The sequence below is a fragment of the Amphiprion ocellaris genome, chromosome 4 (genome assembly GCF_022539595.1).
Source record: "Amphiprion ocellaris isolate individual 3 ecotype Okinawa chromosome 4, ASM2253959v1, whole genome shotgun sequence".
Lineage (NCBI taxonomy): Eukaryota > Metazoa > Chordata > Actinopteri > Pomacentridae > Amphiprion > Amphiprion ocellaris.
The window spans coordinates 29,737,870-29,755,434 of NC_072769.1; the positions used below are offsets into that span (position 1 = coordinate 29,737,870).

Genomic DNA, 17,565 nt, shown 5'->3' on the forward strand with positions numbered 1-17,565 from the left:
AGATAGTGTCCAGACTTCTGTGTACAACACATGTATCCGTAGTATTGTTAGAGTGAAAAAGGCCCTGACAATTCATGTCATTTGCAAAACATGCATTCTCAGAACATACATAGTGTTATTGCCTGATTCTAATATCGTGAAGTGCTTTCCTATATTTTTCTTGACACTAAATGCAGGTGAGAAAAAGATAATGTGCAGCAAAGCATGAGCTTCATTTGAACCCATGTTGGCATGTTTTTTGTGCATTTAAACCATCAGACCAACCACGAAACTAAAACATAATTGATGCATGTAAATAACATTCCCGTAAAAGCAAAGATGAATTACATAATACATCAAAACAACTAAAAGTAATACTCTGGACTGTTGTATTACCTCCAGTAATGTCTCTTTGCTGTTTGTTTATCAGGAGATAGAATAACTCAGAAACGTTGAGTTTGGCAGCTCATTCTGTAGATGTTTAAACTTTCCAAGAACTTTTAGGACCTTTGGTTCACATTGGCAGTTTTCATCAGCAGAACAGAAGAGTGTGTGGTATGGTTGCTCTGGAACTAACTACAAAGGGTTGAGTTGAGACTGTTTTGCTAAATCAGACACCTATGAAGAAAAACAATGAAATTTAGTTAAAAACTCTAGTGTACGTTGGTTTAGAATGGCATCTGTTTTTTCGGGAACATTGAAAAAGGTTAACATTGTGACAGAAGGTGTGTTTGCATATTGGTCCACTGCACACACACTGTTACATGATTTTAAAGAAGTGCAAAAAGAAATGTGTTTTTCTTGGTGGTGTTACAAAAATATCCTTGTAGATCTTGGTAAAGAAAAGTAGTAAGTAAAAGTAAAGTAAAAAATATATTTTTACAAGCTGAGTATGCAGCCTCCACCTCACATTTGCTACTAATGCTATTTTTTAATAAGTTTATTATATTAGTTCTGGATGTTTGCATGTTAAAAAGATGAGCATGGACATATGTAAACTTTTGAAATGCTCCAAAGTAGTCAAACCAAAGGTCCACATCCATTTTCATCTTTACACAAGACTCAAATGGCACTTTCCTGAGTCAAAGTCCTATGTTTAATCTACTTCATCTTAATCCGAGTGTGGACTTTGTTACTCTTTATAATATCTCTCCTTATCTAGCCTGAAAAGACTTATGATTGGCTAAAATCTACCATCACGGGCTGCATATTCTTAAACCATAGAAACATGAGATGGTGCAGAAGTCTAGTTTGCCCTCAACTTGAATTGCAATATGCAGGGAATTTCTGTCCAATAATGCAAATAAATACTGCTTACACTAGTTTTAACATCTGATAATTAGCACTAAACATGAACTCTGGATGAGGATGATGGGATTGTTATATTTTGACCAGAATCAATTTATTGGGCAAATTGAATTTTGATGAGAGAAAATTTACAGAGATCTCTAAGGGGACTATATTTCATCCTAAGAGCAGACATGAGTGTGTGGTTAAAAGTTAATGATAGTCCACCCAAAATTTAACTCAAAAACATTTTTGTCAAACTCATGGTGGACTGACAAGTAGAAAAGTCATCAGACCAGGATTCATGCTCTGGATCTGTATAATTTCATGGTAATCCATCAAATACCAAACCAGATGACTGATAGACTGACACTGGCATCCATAGAGCCACACCACTTGCTAAATATGTTTAAATAATTTCTGTCATTGAAATAACAACCAATCTAAAAGACTGTGCAGCCTTGGCAGATATAGAGACTCTCTGGGTGCTCTCAGGAAGTCCTCCTCCTTATTTATTTAGTCATTTACCAAAAATAACGGAGATTACACTACTTAGACACTAGAAATTTGTTTTATTTCCAGTCAAGATGGGCATTGGGGACTCCTTTTTTTCACTTCTCCATATTATTTATGTTGCACAATAATGTGCTTCTGGAGGCTTGTCCTGCTGGCAAAACGTGTGGTTGCTTTGCAGAAGTGAAACCATAATGCACCTCTGTGATATATTTGCACATCATTAGCATGCTACAGGCAGAAGTGTGGCTTTGTACACTTTATTTTTTACAATACGGTAACGATAGAGTGATGAATGAATCTTGCATGAATCCAGAGCTTGTCGTTTATCCATTGCACGAGCAAAGTGAAGCCACTGCGACTTCTGTGTGGGGGTCAAGCTGGGGTCGTGCTGTGTCACCACCGTGTCGCACAGATTCTTGGTGTCTCAGCTATGCTCCCTGACCCACTCACTACAAGCCTTACATCATACATTCACACGTCGTTCCCACCAGCTTATTCATGTAGAAGAAAGAGAGAGGGGATGCCTCACCCCTCACCCTCTTGTTTTCTTTTTCCCCCCCAACTTTTTCTTTATCTTACACTGCCCCCCTCTTTCACTTGTAATCTCTCTCACTGACTCTTTTTTTTCCCTTTTATCGCAGTTATTCCTATCCCCCGGTCTATTAGGGACCCATGTGAAATGTTTTTTGGGAAGGGTCCTTGCAACCACACACACATCCTTTGCACCCCTATAGATCAGCTGTAGGATCCCACTGTGCTGTCGGAGCGAGCGGCCTCAATGCATAGAGGGGACCCTGTGTTGCGATGCCATTCAGCGGGGGCCCATGATGTCACAGGGAAATCGCCTTCATCACACACACACACACACACACACACACACTGCACAGAGACGCAGCCCCTCCCCCACTCTCTTTTTTCTTTCTCATCGCCGTGGTGAATGGAATTGCATGGCTGTGCAGTTCAATCACTGTCAAGTGCAAAGAAAAGGGGTCTCTTGTGCAAAATTTCATGATTCACAATTGATTAAATAGGGGTGTCATTTCATGGCTGAACAGGGAGGTGTGTGGAGGGAGCTGGAGGGGGGGGGTAGCAAGGCTTTTTCATGCCCTTGTGAGATATGGCTCAGAAATCACCTGATGGGCCCCATTGAGAGCTGGAGATGTAAAGTTCTGGGGTTTTATTCAGGGAGGAAAGTAAGAGCGAGAGCAGGGGGTAAAGAGACACAGAAGGAGAATTGCCTCTGTCGTCTCATGGCTTTTTAAAAGGCTTTCATGCTCTTCAGAGATATAGACCTAATATACTGTATATAAGCTGTATGATTTAGATTTTTGTTGTCATGTGGAAATTCCCAGGGTTCAACCAGCGGGAAGGCAGAGGAGCACAGAGGATGGGGAAGTGCCTTTTTGAGATTAAAAGAGAAGGAATGAAGCTGAGTGAGTGGACATATATGACTTCACTGCATCTTACAAAAAGGACTCTGGCTACAGGAGTAATGAGGCCAGGGAAATAGGTTCCAGTGCTGTATTGCTGGCATTGTATTGAGTTGTACACCTCCGATTGTAACCAGAGAGCTTTGTTGAATACAAAACAGTCGTTCTAAAGTCAGAATGGTGTCTGACCAGTCAAAATGCTGGTCAAAGGGAGTCTGGCGACCTACAAGGAGCCTTTTTTCTTCTTTTTTTTTTTTTTTTTTTTACCACAAACAGATAGATGGTTAAACCTTTGTGGGCCCAAGGATGGTTCTAAGAGACGGAGTTAAAACAAAAGTCAAAAAATACTATAATGTTGGGTTGAGACAGACCTTGAACTCAATTTTCTCACCAACTGAGGAAGCTGAGAAAAGTTTTCTCGTGCATGCATATTACAGTCCAGTACCAGTTCTCCTTAACACATTCATACTCTGCAGCATTTTACTGTAAACTGCTATTTTAAGGAGGGAATTTCCGAAATAAATTCAGTATGGAGAACTTTACAAACTATAGCTGAAAGAGGACTGATTTACACAACACCCACTGTTTGCATCGAAATAATCCTTCTCATTGCTGTCTGTAATTGTCTACTGCAGGACAAAAATCAATAATGCACACGACTTTTTCACACAAAATAGACATATTTCCATTTCAACAGTATATTTGAGTTATGTTAAGCAGACATATCATTGTTTTGGTATGGAAATGAACACTGTTGAAAATAAAATTCATGAATGTAAATGTGTTTGTATGTGATAGATTAGCAAGATTCTGACTTGTTTTTACATATCAGCTACATATAGAATAGAAAATTATCTGGTCTGTAAAGATATGCAAATTGCACTTTTGTTTTTACACTTCTCTCTACTGTACATAAATACTGAGGCACTCATGCTCTCAAACTCTGTTTGGCTCCTGGTTTCTGTTGCCTCCGCAGCACAGAAATCATATATTACTCCACAGTCACACACAAACACACATGCATCGACACACACACACATACACACACATACACACATACACACACACACACACACACAGGTCCCCAGGATGAATCTGACTTGTACTAAACCAGTCTCACAAGTGATGTAGTGTGTGTGTGTGTGTGTGTCTGTGTGTGTGTGTCTGTGTGTGTACAATATGTTGTAGCGCGAAGACGCAGGTGTGTGTGTGTGTTTTGAATTCAGTCTGTGTGAGCTGCTGTGGAGCCAAGTAAGGATTTTGAAGGAGAGAACCAATCCTTGTGAGACTCAGGCAAGCCGGCTTCACTTTTGCCATATGCTTCGAGGATTTTAGCTCCAACATTGTTCTCAGTGTGAGTTTCCTTGTTGTTGGTACACACTCAGAATAAATCTTCAGGGTTATTTAAGGTCATCTCTCAACTCTATTGCTTCTTAATCCAATTTAGTGGTAAGTTCCAGCAGAGAATAATGGTGATATCTATTTAAACAATATTTTCTTATTTTTACGCTTTAGCAGTGCCATCAGTTCATTTCCACAACAGTGAGCACTTCCTAAATGGAATTATGCTCATTTGGTGACTCATTTACATTTCAAGCATTTATCTGATGCTCTTATCCAGAGTGACTTATAGTAAGTGCAAGAGATAAGTTAGCTTGAACTCCTAGATTTCAGATGCACAACACAGCCAAGTGTGAGTGTGAGCATAGAATGCTAATGTATAGAAATGCACAATGTATCAGTGACCATTGAGGACAGGTTTTTTTTTTTTTGTTTTTTTTTTTTGCAATGCAGTGGAAAGGTAATTAAACACAGAAGTGGCTGTATCGAACATTTTGTCAAAACCAACCGCTTGGAAAGAAGCCTTGAAAGGAGAGGAATTTCCCATAAGGCTTTTGTTATATTTTATTGATACATCCTCTAGTTATTCTTTTTTCTATTCCTACACGCTGCTTTTGTATTCTGTAGCAACAGATTTTTTATTTACCATGCACAAATAAACTCAACTCCTAACTCTAGCCTCAGATAATTTGATTTTTCTTGCAGAGTTTGATGAGAATATTGACAACGTCGGAACACAAAACTAAACCTGCAGACAATTAACTTGGCTTTACGCAAAGACTGGAAACAGGAGGAAACAGCTGCAAAACTATGGTAAACAATGTTTTTAATCTGCTTACAAATCTGCAACATGCCATCAGCATACCTTTTACTTAATAAGATGAGTTCTTAAATGCTGAAAAGACATTAACATCCTTTACCTCACACTCTGATGTGCTAAACGCATGAGTTGTTTGATTCAGTTTTAGTTTCATTTAAAGATACACAAAGTGAACACTTGACACAAAGCACATTCATTAGCAAAGAATAACTGGCTTTTAGTTAAACAAGAATTGCATTTTAGTGCAATTAACACCGACGTGAAGAAAGGAGGAAAAAGAAGCTGCTTCACATGAATTGTAATGGGCCCATTTCACAGCAGACATGTTGACTTCTGATGTAAAAGCACAGGAGTTAGCTTACTGAATAAGTAACAGTGGCTCTGTTCTTTTCAAAATGTACCACTAAGTCATGAATGCACATTAACAGGTCCACGAAAATCACCGTGATGAGTTTTATTATTTACATTACAACTGAGACAAGTCAACAAGTGAAAGCAGCAGCCTCATTTTGGTATTTTAAATTAGACGGAGGACAATCCAGTGTTATGTTAACCTTGATTTAAAGTTAGCTCCAGGTTATGTTGCTAAAGTGTAAGTATGTTTTTTCAAGTCCCTCTCTGGCCATTTATTTAAACCCTTAAAACTAACTTCCGTGTGCCAGAGTTGCATATTTATATGCTTTTTCTATAAAAATTCCTGCAATAAAAAGGCTTAGATGTAATTCTATTTCATTGCTATGAAGTCCCTACTTCACTCTACCTCTGGAGCACACCGGCTCACCTACAGTTTTGCTTGACCACTGCTCTACGCTACACAATGGCAAGTTGTAATGTTGAAATAAGGAAAGTGGAAAGCACCACTCTGCAAGTTGACGGGATTGGTTTCTTATATCTGACACATATAAAACCCTGTAAATCTGAAATTTTGTTCCACATGAAAAATTGTATCCATCTATTGCTGAAGCAGGACTGATTTCTGCCCATTTTTTTGGATATGTAAGAAGCAAAAATCATTTTCATTACTATCTGTAAGTAGCTATTGCAGGACAAAAAAGTGCAACCCCTCCTTATTTCATTAATGATGTTTTCAGGCATATAAAAAACACCATACGGACAAATATTGATTTAAAACATTGATTTTTACTGTAGTGATTTGTAATGTAGGTGATAGTTAAATCTCTTAGTAAAGTATACCCATTATTAAAACTTGGCTTTTAGTAAATTGTCTATAAATAAAGTCATATTTTATTGTTATTTTTATTATCCAGACAGCTGCAACAAAGCTAACAGGAGGCTGATTTGAAATCTCAATCTATCACAGCTTGTACATGCCCCAATAAGCCAAAGTAATCACAATCACCCGAGGCCTATCTTTAGTACTCTGGGATGATTTTAATGAGGCTACATAGGTGTAGGCTTCATATATCAACAGGCCATCAGAGAACATTGTCCTGAGCACTATGCATGCACAAGCAGAGCTCTGGGGAAACCACTATTGCAAGAGGCACATTGCACATTGCAAGTACTGCAGTGGAATGCAAACATACTGTGAGGGAAGCAGAAGTATTTTTTAATTCCCCTGTGGCCTTGAAGAAATTCCCCCCAGAGTTAATAAGTTTCTTCATATGTATCTTTGTGGTGAGCCTGTCATGCAGCGCTTTGCTGTCCCTGTTTTTTAAAGAAGAGGAACTTCTCTCTTCCATGTTTGTGTGTGGTTTTGTGTGTGCAGAGGTCTGGGCTTTTTGTCTACTTGCCCAGTTGAAATCCCTTCATGCAAATATAGTCAACTAAAGCCGTATAATTACAACACAAGAACGTCCATCAGGAAGAAGTGGAAATTTCACGGCATGTTTGTGTGTCCACCTCTGGCCTCTGGTCTTCTCGCAAGCCTCAAATAGTTGTCTGTGGAAGTCTTTAATCTTTTCTCAGCACGTTGAATCAGATTGTAATCATGTGTCTCTTTACCGAGATTCCCCATGTTCCCCACAGACATTTTTTTAAGTGTATGTTTTACTTTATTTTCGCATTTATTTTTTCTCCCAATTTTATTTCCTAGACTGAAAGCTTAACTCATTTTTTCATCTCTACTCACTGTCTGCCTCTTCTAGATTTTTTTAATACATTTGCACACACACACACATACACACACACAAAGACACACTCCCTCCTCCAACACTTTAGCTCCGGGCCTTGTCACAGGGCACACAAGAGGCTTCTGCACATACCAAGCCCAGACTGTTCATTCAGAGCCGCCGCTAATCACGCATTTGCACACACATACACGAACACACACACTTTCATTACATGTGACAAACATTCTTCAGTCTTAGCTGCTGGAAAAGAAAGGGATTAGCCAAAGGGCGAATACACTGAAAACCTTACATGATACATCCAAGCACAACATCTCTTATAAAATCCATCTATCTTAGGCATCAAAAAATATCCCTCAGTGGCTCCTCTTTGTACTTCTTCACCCTGACTCCTACATGGTTGCTTTTATTGTCGGGTAACTACAGCGTAGACTCTGAAACTCTTTACTGAAGGAGTTGAACTGGAGCCTACGTTGCCGTACCTCCTAAATCTTTGCGGATAAGACTGTTTGATAACTAAACTTTGAATTTCAGAACATAGAAAACAGCAGCAGCTCTTGCCAAACTCTACAACTGATAAGTAAGATTCCTAAGAAGCGTTTAGGTTGTCCCCGCTCTGCCCTCGCTCATTTTCTACAAGGTGTCCGGAGGTGCTGGAGCAGCTGTGAACCAAGTCTGTCGGTGTATCAGTCTCTCGTGTCGTGCCAGACGCCACATCTTGCTCGGAGTATTGCGGGGATTCAGTTCAGGTAATTAATCTGAGCTCGTTAGCCACATGGCAGGCAGGTCGTAGCAGAAGCTGCCGAGGTGACGCTGCAGCCACCTACTCACACTCAGCCACCGCCGCGTTTCTTAACAAACTTGACTCCACTGCATGTTTATGCACATTGTGTTATGGTTGTCTGCCTGGCTGTCCATACAGCAGCTTGTGTTGACAGAGTGCGCACTGCTGGCACACACAGTAGCTTATCTCAGCTTGGCCCCCTTAGGAATGATGTCTTTTAAAGGAAGCGCGGCCGAGAGGGTGGGGTGAAACCGATACGTGCTGCTACCTTGCTCTCCCTCACATCTACCATGGGACTGCAACAGTAAATGATGGCATTAGGGAGGAGAGGAGGGGGTGGAGCAGATGAACTGCTTTCCTTCCTAGAGCGAGGGATGATACAGCAGAGAGGGGGGGAGGAGAGGGAGAGGGGTGAAGCTGGACAGGTGCTGAGAGAGAGATATGTGCTTTTTTCCTCTGCTGCACAGGAGATTGGGGGGAATGGAGAGAAAGGGAGAGAAAGAGAGAAAAAGGACAGGTGAAATATTTCCCCCTGTGGCAGAGGAAATGAGGGAAAGTGGAAAGGGCCAGCTCTGTATTGAGAAATGGAATAAACCATCCCCAGAGGGGGTGCTGAAACTCCGGCTCCACGGGCCTCTCTCTAAATGCACCTACCAGTGATGGATGATTTTTACGTTTACCCCCTCTGCTTTTTCCTCACTCCTCAGCACAGCTCGGGCAGTTTGCTGTTTGTGTGCATGTGTGTGTGTCTGTGTATGCGTGTCGCTGCAAAACCACCTCACCGCATGCCAGGCAATCCTTGCTTCGCCTCCCCAACATTCCCAGGTAGTAGAAAACATATCCCCAGCAACAATCGATAGCTCCCCCCCAGCTCCCAGCCCCATCCGCAGTCCGACTCAGCTCTATCTCCAATGGCTGCCACCGCTATTAATTCTGTGCCCCACCGCTTCCCGCTTAGAGACCAGTCCCTGAGATTAAAGAGCGGCGCAGCTACTGGAGTCCTTTGCTCACAGGAGGGAGGCGAGGGGGAGGGAGAAGGGAGCACAGTGTGAAGATTGTTTATCCAGAGGAATCTCCTCAGTGCCAGCTTACAAATACTACTCATTTCCACTTCAGGCCACATGGGGCTAACCCTGTCTGACTCCTAACCGTGTCAATTAATTTGAAACAAATCAAAATCTCCATGGTGCTTTTTCTCTTCCTACCCCTGAAAAACAGTTATAGCTGGTTTGGATAAAAAAAAGATTATCATTCAGAATATTACCATGTAACATTGGCAAACTTTTTCCAGATACAGGTTGTCAAATGTGACAATTTGCTGCTTTTGTTTATAGGATTGTAAAGTGAAAATCTTTGGACTTTGGTGTGACAGTGTTTCCACACCTGACTGCGGCTGATTGGACTCTTTGTTTTTACTTTTCTCAAATTGTAAAAGACATTTTCTCCTTTCTCAACACTGCAAAATGCTTCTGTGATGAAATGCTGACAGCAGAAGTGCCATATCAGTCAATGAATGTCAGCTGAATGTCAGCTGAGTCAGACTAATCCTTTCACGTCTCGACTTGCTGTTAATTTAGTTATTTGATTAAACCTTCTGAACCTTAAGTGTTTTCTGAGTGTTAATTTTTTTTTGTTGCTGCTTTCACATTCTTTTCACTGTGGGCTCATTTTTCACTGCAATATGCTGTGAAGTCCTGCACGTCTATTGACACAAACTCCGAATTTTTGTCATGTGACTCTTGGTTACAGCTGAGTCCCTGATGGCTTCACGGATGCGCTAAGGAATGCAGATTTTATTTTTGGAGAAATTTTAAATAAGGCATGTGAATAATGGGTTCTTTCAAGAAATATCATGATTTTAAGCTTAGTTTTGGTTACATTTTCCAGTGATGTCACAGGCTGTGAAGGACCATGAGTTGAAAATCCAACAATTCCTGCAGTTTTTACTGATTCTGGCTCTGCTAAATGGTGTCTTTTTTAATATTGTGTCTTTCAACCCCAAGTTTTGCAATTCAGGGGGTGAAACAATCGCTCATTGGATGTGTGGACTCTGCTGTGTGATAGCAGTGTTGTTTGTTTTCCATTGGGTGTAAAGGTGTAGGAAAATGTGCTTTCTTGAAAATTGGATAGGAAGATTGATTCCACCTTCACGTTGGTTCGTCAGCTTATCGTAGCTTGACTTTGAGCTATAATTTCCCGGAACTGCTTACCAGATTAACAGAAAACACAAAATGTCTAATTAATTGTCTAAACTTTATTTAAATCTCACAGACGACCACAACAAAATAAAAAGAATAATACTCAAAACTGAGAACCAAGTGTGCCATTTACCAGCTAATACTGTAATTTATGGTCGACTAGAAAAAGCTGACAAAACATCTTACCTCTTGCTTGCATGTGGTATCTGTCTGCTGATAAGCTGAGGGACAGTCTGGCGCTGTTGTTTTTTTTTATGTGGCTCACTTGGGCATTTTTTCCAATCTAACTGTGTCTCTCATCTTCTCATGTCTCTCACAGTAAGACTCAAAGCAGGAGTATCTCCAGGGCAAACACATGCTGCCTCCACTTTACTTACTCTCTCTCTCCTAAACACAAACACACTGAAGTTTAGACTTTTACAACAACAAAAAAAAAAAAATCCAAAGAAAGCATACACTGAACACACATAATCGCGAATGCACACAGACTCATTTTTACCTCAACAAACATCCAGTGACTTGCACTGCATGGATTAGCCTCCTAAAGCATTCCCTTTGAAACTCTGCAAGTAGGGATTTCTTTTTAGGTGATCACTGGTCTAAGCAGCTGTTACACGCAGGATTAGCAGGTTCTGCCATTCAGACAAACATGGTGTGTGTTTAAACTGGCAGGACGAGGAAAGTAGAGAAAGACAAGGAGGAGAGGAGGAAGGGAGAGGTTATGACAGCCACGAGCGGAGATGAAGTCGAGAAGAATAAAAGCGGGAAGAGAGAAAGCGAGGTGCGAGGGACGTGAGAAGAGGAACAGATGATGAGAGAAGAGGAGCGAGATGTGGAGCAGAAGGGATGAGAGGTGAACAGAGTGGAGGGGAAGAATCTGGATGTGTGAAGAGAAGTGTGAAGGATAGGAGAGGAGAGGAGAGGAAAGGAGAGGAGAGAAGTAGAAAGCTTGCAGTGAGAATCAGACCTCTGCCAAGGAAGAAGCTTAAAGCAAGTCAACAATGAGTATGTTGTTCTGCTTCTGTCTTCTATCCATTTTTTTCCTTTCTTTTCTCACTTGCATAATATCATCCCCCATCCTGCCTCTCCTCGCCGGCCACCTTTGCGTCACGCTCATACGAGGTGTTTACAGAGAGGAAAGGTTGACGGGCTGATAACAGGCCTGGCTTTAGGGGTGGAAAGACATTTCCATGCCGAGCTGCTGCTGGTGAACAACAGCATCTCACTTGCTTCTCTTGCGTCTCCCACCTCTCCTGCTTCCATTGCCTTTTTTCTTCCTTCTTTTCTGTGTCTCGTAAATGGAGAAACACATCCCTGTCTTCATGAGCTTTATCTTTCCCCAGCTGCTGTTTGTCATTCCCCGTTCGGTTTCCCTCCTCTGCCTCCTCTCTTCTGTCTAGCAAGGTGTGCAACAGTGGTGTGGCAGCTCTCTTAGTTTTTCGTTTGATGCATCACGACACATTTCACTGAAACAAGCCAGCTCTTCCTGTGAGCAGAACTCGTGGACCTTGTCAGCGCTCCTTCGCCTCGCACTCCCCATTATCACTCATTACACTTCTCCCTCTTTCTGTTCAGCCCTGTGATGCTCCTTTGCTTTCAGCCTATTCTACCAGAAAGATAGAGAAATTGTACAGTCAAGCATTTACACACACACACACACACACACACACAATCTCATACATGCAGACACACAGCACTGACAAGTTCAGCCTTTCTAGTCCACCACTACAATTCCTTCACATCCTTATGTAGCTCCAGTGAAAAAGGGAATTGTACACATCCATGCACATACATGAGTAAACACAAACACCCACATAAACTCAGTCATATTCTGGCCTCTTTATCCTTCCTTGGTAATCTTTTACGGAGTGCTGGGCCCATTTGAGGGAGAATTTAATTGAAACCGGGGCTAATCTGATGATGGCACGGCGCGGCAGAGCCCTCAGCCCTGCTTCACCTCCAGTTAGGTTGCACCTTGTAGTCCTCGCACTCAATACCTTGCTACTTCATTTCATGCCTCACGGTTCAATGCAGCGCTGCCCGCTCATACATGCCACATTGATTGTTAATCCGACACTTGATATGCACCACGCTCGCTCAATTCTGATCTTGTTTTTCTTGTTTGCCCCCCACCCACCCCCTGTCCTCTTCCTCTTCCCTCACACCCTACTGTTTCCCCAATGCTTCCCTTGTCTTTCTCCCTCTATTTTATCCAGGATGGGTATTACTCCCACCGGCCGAAGGAGAAAAGTAGAGTCGACAGCAACAATGAGAACTCTGTGCCCAAAGACTTTGAGAATATAGACAATAGTAACTTCGGTGCACGCTCGCAGCCGCACCGGCAGTCTGTAGGAGCCACCAGCAGTAAGCAGCAGCGGGATCACCTGCAGGAGAAGGCCCACGCCCAGCAGCAGGCATGGCGCGACAGCTCCCCCGGTCTGGGCCGCAGCTCAAACGAGATTCTGCCTGTAGGCCACCAGCCGCTGGCAGTGGGCAACAACGACACCTCCTACCCGGGCGGTCACGGCACCGCAGAGGGACCGCGGCAGCACTACCGTTCCTCACAAGCCCAGCAGGCGCAGTCACAGCACAGACATCAGCACCCGCACAGGAGGCAGGCGACGGCAGCAACGCTGGAGGTGACCTACGACCAGCCACCCAAGTGCGAGATCAGCGGGAAGGAAGCCATTTCAGCTCTGTCGAGAGCCAAGAGCAAGGAGTGTCGGCAACAGATCGCTGAGGTGTACTGCAGACATAAGGAGGGGCAGTTAATGCCTGAGAAGGTCACTCGCTACTGCCCCCTCGAGGGTAAGTCCATCACTGTAATTTAAGTGACTGAAGTGATTAAAGTTAATATAAATGGCTGTAGAGTGGACGCGGTCACAAAAGTAGTGCCAGTGAAAGAATCAATATCTGTCAAGCTTCCCAGTGTGGGAACATTTGATTTTTAGATTGCTCAGTTCTAAATGAGTGTGTTATGTGAAACAAAAATGTTCTGTGCAACTCTAAGAGCTTCAGCTAGACTTGACTTTTTGGTTCTTGAAAATGTTTCTAGTCTCATCCAAGAGATCTAAAGTTTTGGAGATGTAGAACTCAGGAATCCTCTTGGATGAGAAATGAAACACCTTCAAGAACCAAAAAGAGAAGTCTGGTTGCTTTTTACTGTCACTTGTAGGATTTCTGTGACCTGACATGACTTAGAATCTGCACTGACTAGTTATGTTTAACGACCGTGTAAAGCCCCTGAAAATTTAGTTTTCCAAATCTCATACAACGTTACATTTTGATGACTAAATAAGCAGCAATCCTGATTAAAGTGAAAAATGTAATGAGCATGTGACACTCAAAAAGTTAACTAGTCTGCTTCATGAGGTCTGTATAAAGGGCAAACAACCCTACAATGGTGAAATGTCGCTAAACTTCAAATTATGTCGCAGCACCTTCCCACAACTCAGTCCAGCCAACTTCAAACCAGGGAAAAGTAAAGACAAAAACAGAAATGAAAAATTCTTTCTGATGTGATAAAATCCAAACTGTGGCAGATAAGTTTGTCATTTTATATACGGGTCTTTTGCTCTCAGTAATAAGCTGATTAAAAAAATAGTTTTTTAGAGTATTCAGCACCTCGTAGTTTGATTATTTTGGTTGTGCTGGACACTCTGTTCAATAAAAAAATTATAATTCAGCTCAGCGGATACAGAGCAGCACACTGGAATTCATAGTGCTGTAAAATACATTCAAATTCAACATTTATGTGACAGCAGTGGAATTAGATGTGGAATAAGAACTACCTTTTAGTTCTTTAAATTTAAAATCAAGACATCAGAAATCAGAAATTCACTGGAGCTCATTTTTCTAGCAGACTCATTAAAGTATACAACGCAAAAGAAAAATAATGCTGACAAGCTGTCAGTGCTTTTTCTTCATGTACTTTGACATTTAACTTTTTTCGCATTATGTCCTCCTACTCTCAGCTGTACAAGCTCCTCTTACAGGAGAAAAAATAGAAAATAATGCCGCCAAGCTCAGTACAAAGAGTCTGGTCTGACAGTCAGGCTACAGTACATGGTAAAATATTTCCTGTTCTTGTAATTGCAATTTGCCATCAAAGGCGAGAAATGTCTTTTTTGCTGATGTGTAATTGGTGAAGTGAATTGTTGGAGAAAATTGGAATGCTGCTTGTATTCCTTCCAAATTGGTTTCCAATTTTCATTTGTTTTTTTCAAGCTGGCCACAGAACACAGGTTCTTCCTTCCTTTTTTCAGACACACAAACACACGCACACAGAGTTTAGCTTTCTTTTTTTTTCCCTAAGAATTTATGGACATCTGCAGTCTGGTTGTAGATTCTGTAAACAAAATCTGTTGCGGCTACAGCCATCAGTGAGCAGCATGCATCAGCAGCCATATTTAAGTGACTATCCCATACGCACACACATGGGAGTGGACTGAAAGCAGTATGGACAGCAGGGGAGGAGGAGAAAGCTATTATAAATCCTGCCTGTTCTCGTCAGGTACCTTCCCGGCCCTCGCTCATCGTATTATAATTCAAGGAGGCACGGTGACTTAGCAACTTTTGTACATTCCCTCTTTCCCAAGAGCAGGAGCATCGTTTGTCTGCTCCTAAGCTCCTGTCATCTCACACAGCAACTCGGCGTCCCACTCAAACTGACAGTCTGATCAAAAGAGACAAAGAAATTGAAAAGGGCTTTCCTCTGATGGCTGGGCTGTAACAATGACAGCTAAATTAAATCACTTTTCTTTCTCTCCATCTACCTGCCTGCTGCCTGGCCTGTGTGTTTTCATTCTCTCCTCCCTCCTCTGTTCTCCGCCCCATTTCAAGTCGTAACCTTGTTAGCAGAAAATTGTCCAATTTGGTTTGATCGGTAGGCTATTCTGTCCTTGAGGCCTTGACTAAATTAGTAATTGTGTTAGCTCTGTATTAGCGTCGCTCAATTCAGAGAGAATGTCTTCGCTTTTTTTTTTTTTTTGCTGTCCATATGTTAACTGTTCTTAGAATTAACTAGCAGCTATGACATAACAATCTAGAGTCACAGCCTTGTACTGTAAAAAAATATGGGTATAAATCATACTCAAAGGTATATTTTGAATGAAATAAAACTTAAGACAGATTTAGCAACTACTGGTGAACTTTGTGGCACATTTAGCATGTTAGCTGATAATGTGCAAGACAAAAAAGAATACATCTTGTATATGTGAACCTGAGCCCAACAGTAGGAAGTGATAAGATCAGATAAAATATGATGATATATATATATATATATATATATATATATATATATATATATATATATATATATATATATATCATTGAATATAGAGCTTGCAATAAAAATTCCAACACAAAATTCAGTTAAAATATATTCTTTAAGGCTATAACTTGTGATGTGTTACTATACCAGTCAGATTGGGCTGCAATCAGTTGACTTCAATCCAGTTTTAATTCTATAGCACCAATTGGCAACATTAGTCCTCTTCAGCCACTTCACATAGTAAATTGAAAACATTACAATTCTACATAGTGGAGAGAACTCCAGTAAAACCATTGATTCACTTTGAGCAAGTTCTTGGCAACAGTGGGACGAAAAAAACTCCCCTTTAATATGAAGAAATCTCATAACATAGGGTGAGGATAAATAGGAGAGAAAATAAACAAGCAACAATAAGAACAAGAAACATTTGGGAAGCTGATGTGATGCCAGTAACTGTAAATTGGAAATGTGTAGCTCCAGAGCCACAGATACCTGCAGTGAGGACAACACACAAATTACATGAGAGATAAGGCAAAAGTTAGCGACCTGCAATAGGGATATATAAATGTATGAGGAGTGAAAGCGAGCAGAGTGGAGGAGATGTGGTTAGTGCATCATGGGAAGTCTCCCAGCAGCCTGGGCCCACAGCAGCATAACTAAGTTAAACTTCAAGGTCACTGGAGCCAGCCCTAACTATAAGGTTTACCAAAAAGGAAAGTTTTAAGCCTAATCTGACTGTTTCCCAAATTCAAACTGGAAGCTGGTTCCACAGGAGAGGAGCCTGATAGCTAAAAGGCTCTGCATACCGTCTCCTGAGACCAACAACTACATGTACAACATATAAAAAAAGGAATTATAGGCAACTGATCTGAAAAAAATAACAATACCTATAACTGGAAAAATGCTGATTATCTGAGCCGATGATCATTCAACCTTCATTAGCCAAGTAATTGATTGGTTGTATCTTAGTGGGTTGAGCAGCAGACATGTTAGCCAGCTCCAAACCAAAGCTGTTGGTTCTCTGTTGCTGCTGCACATGTAACTGTATACTGACATCATATCAACTTTAAAGGCGATGTTATCTCAGTGTTGTGTTAGCACTGCCTTACAAGTGCAAAATCAACAGAATCAAAGATAAAGGACATAAAGTTTGTTGTTGTATTGGTTTAAATCAGATCCATCTCTGTGGTTTATATCTGCAAACCTGACTTTGTGGATGGTCTCCAGCAGCAGCAGACACCATCTTTGAGACATTTTCAAATGCAATTTGGTACAAGCCCTTTGGGATGTAGCTCAGCTCTTGTCCTAACCTCTCATATGAGCAGTAAAGACGGAGGGTGGGTAAGAGCCTGAAGTTACACAAGATGATGGAGGAAGAGAGCGGGGTGATAGCAGATGAGGGAAAGGCAGTTTAAAAGATTGATGGCGGAGCGAAGCATGATGAAGAGTGATGAGTTCAAGAGGAGGCCTTCTGTCTTTTCTTTGCGACGAGCCCAGCGGTCTCTTCAGGTGCAGAGTCTCTTCAGAGAATACTCACATATGAAGCTCCTCTGCAGACAAACACACATTTTTGAACAAAACTGACAATAAAATTTAAACACACACACACACACACACACGGCAGTGCTCATTAGTTCAGCTAGCTAGCATAGCACATACTCTCAAAGTGCTTTGTGAAGCGACTGGCCAATTAACCGTGTGCAAAGCAAACCAGTGAACCTTCTTAGCTGGCCACCAATTACTGTTCAATCTGATATAGCCCACAGCAGTTTTCCCCCTGAGCTGTCACATGCAGAGAAAAAGAGAGAAAAGGCAGCAAGAACTAAGTGTGAGTGAATGACAGGAGCC

General features: G+C 41.5%; 1 protein-coding gene across 1 annotated transcript in view; it reads left to right on the forward strand.

Annotated features, from left to right (window-relative positions):
• The window catches only part of LOC111570442 (xylosyltransferase 1), an 83,983-nt gene that overhangs the window by 29,491 nt on the left and 36,927 nt on the right, over positions 1-17,565 (forward strand). The window contains exon 2 of the mRNA XM_023273210.3: positions 12,662-13,253. Coding sequence (XP_023128978.2) covers positions 12,662-13,253 — 592 coding nt within the window. The remainder of the gene's footprint in view (positions 1-12,661; positions 13,254-17,565) is intronic.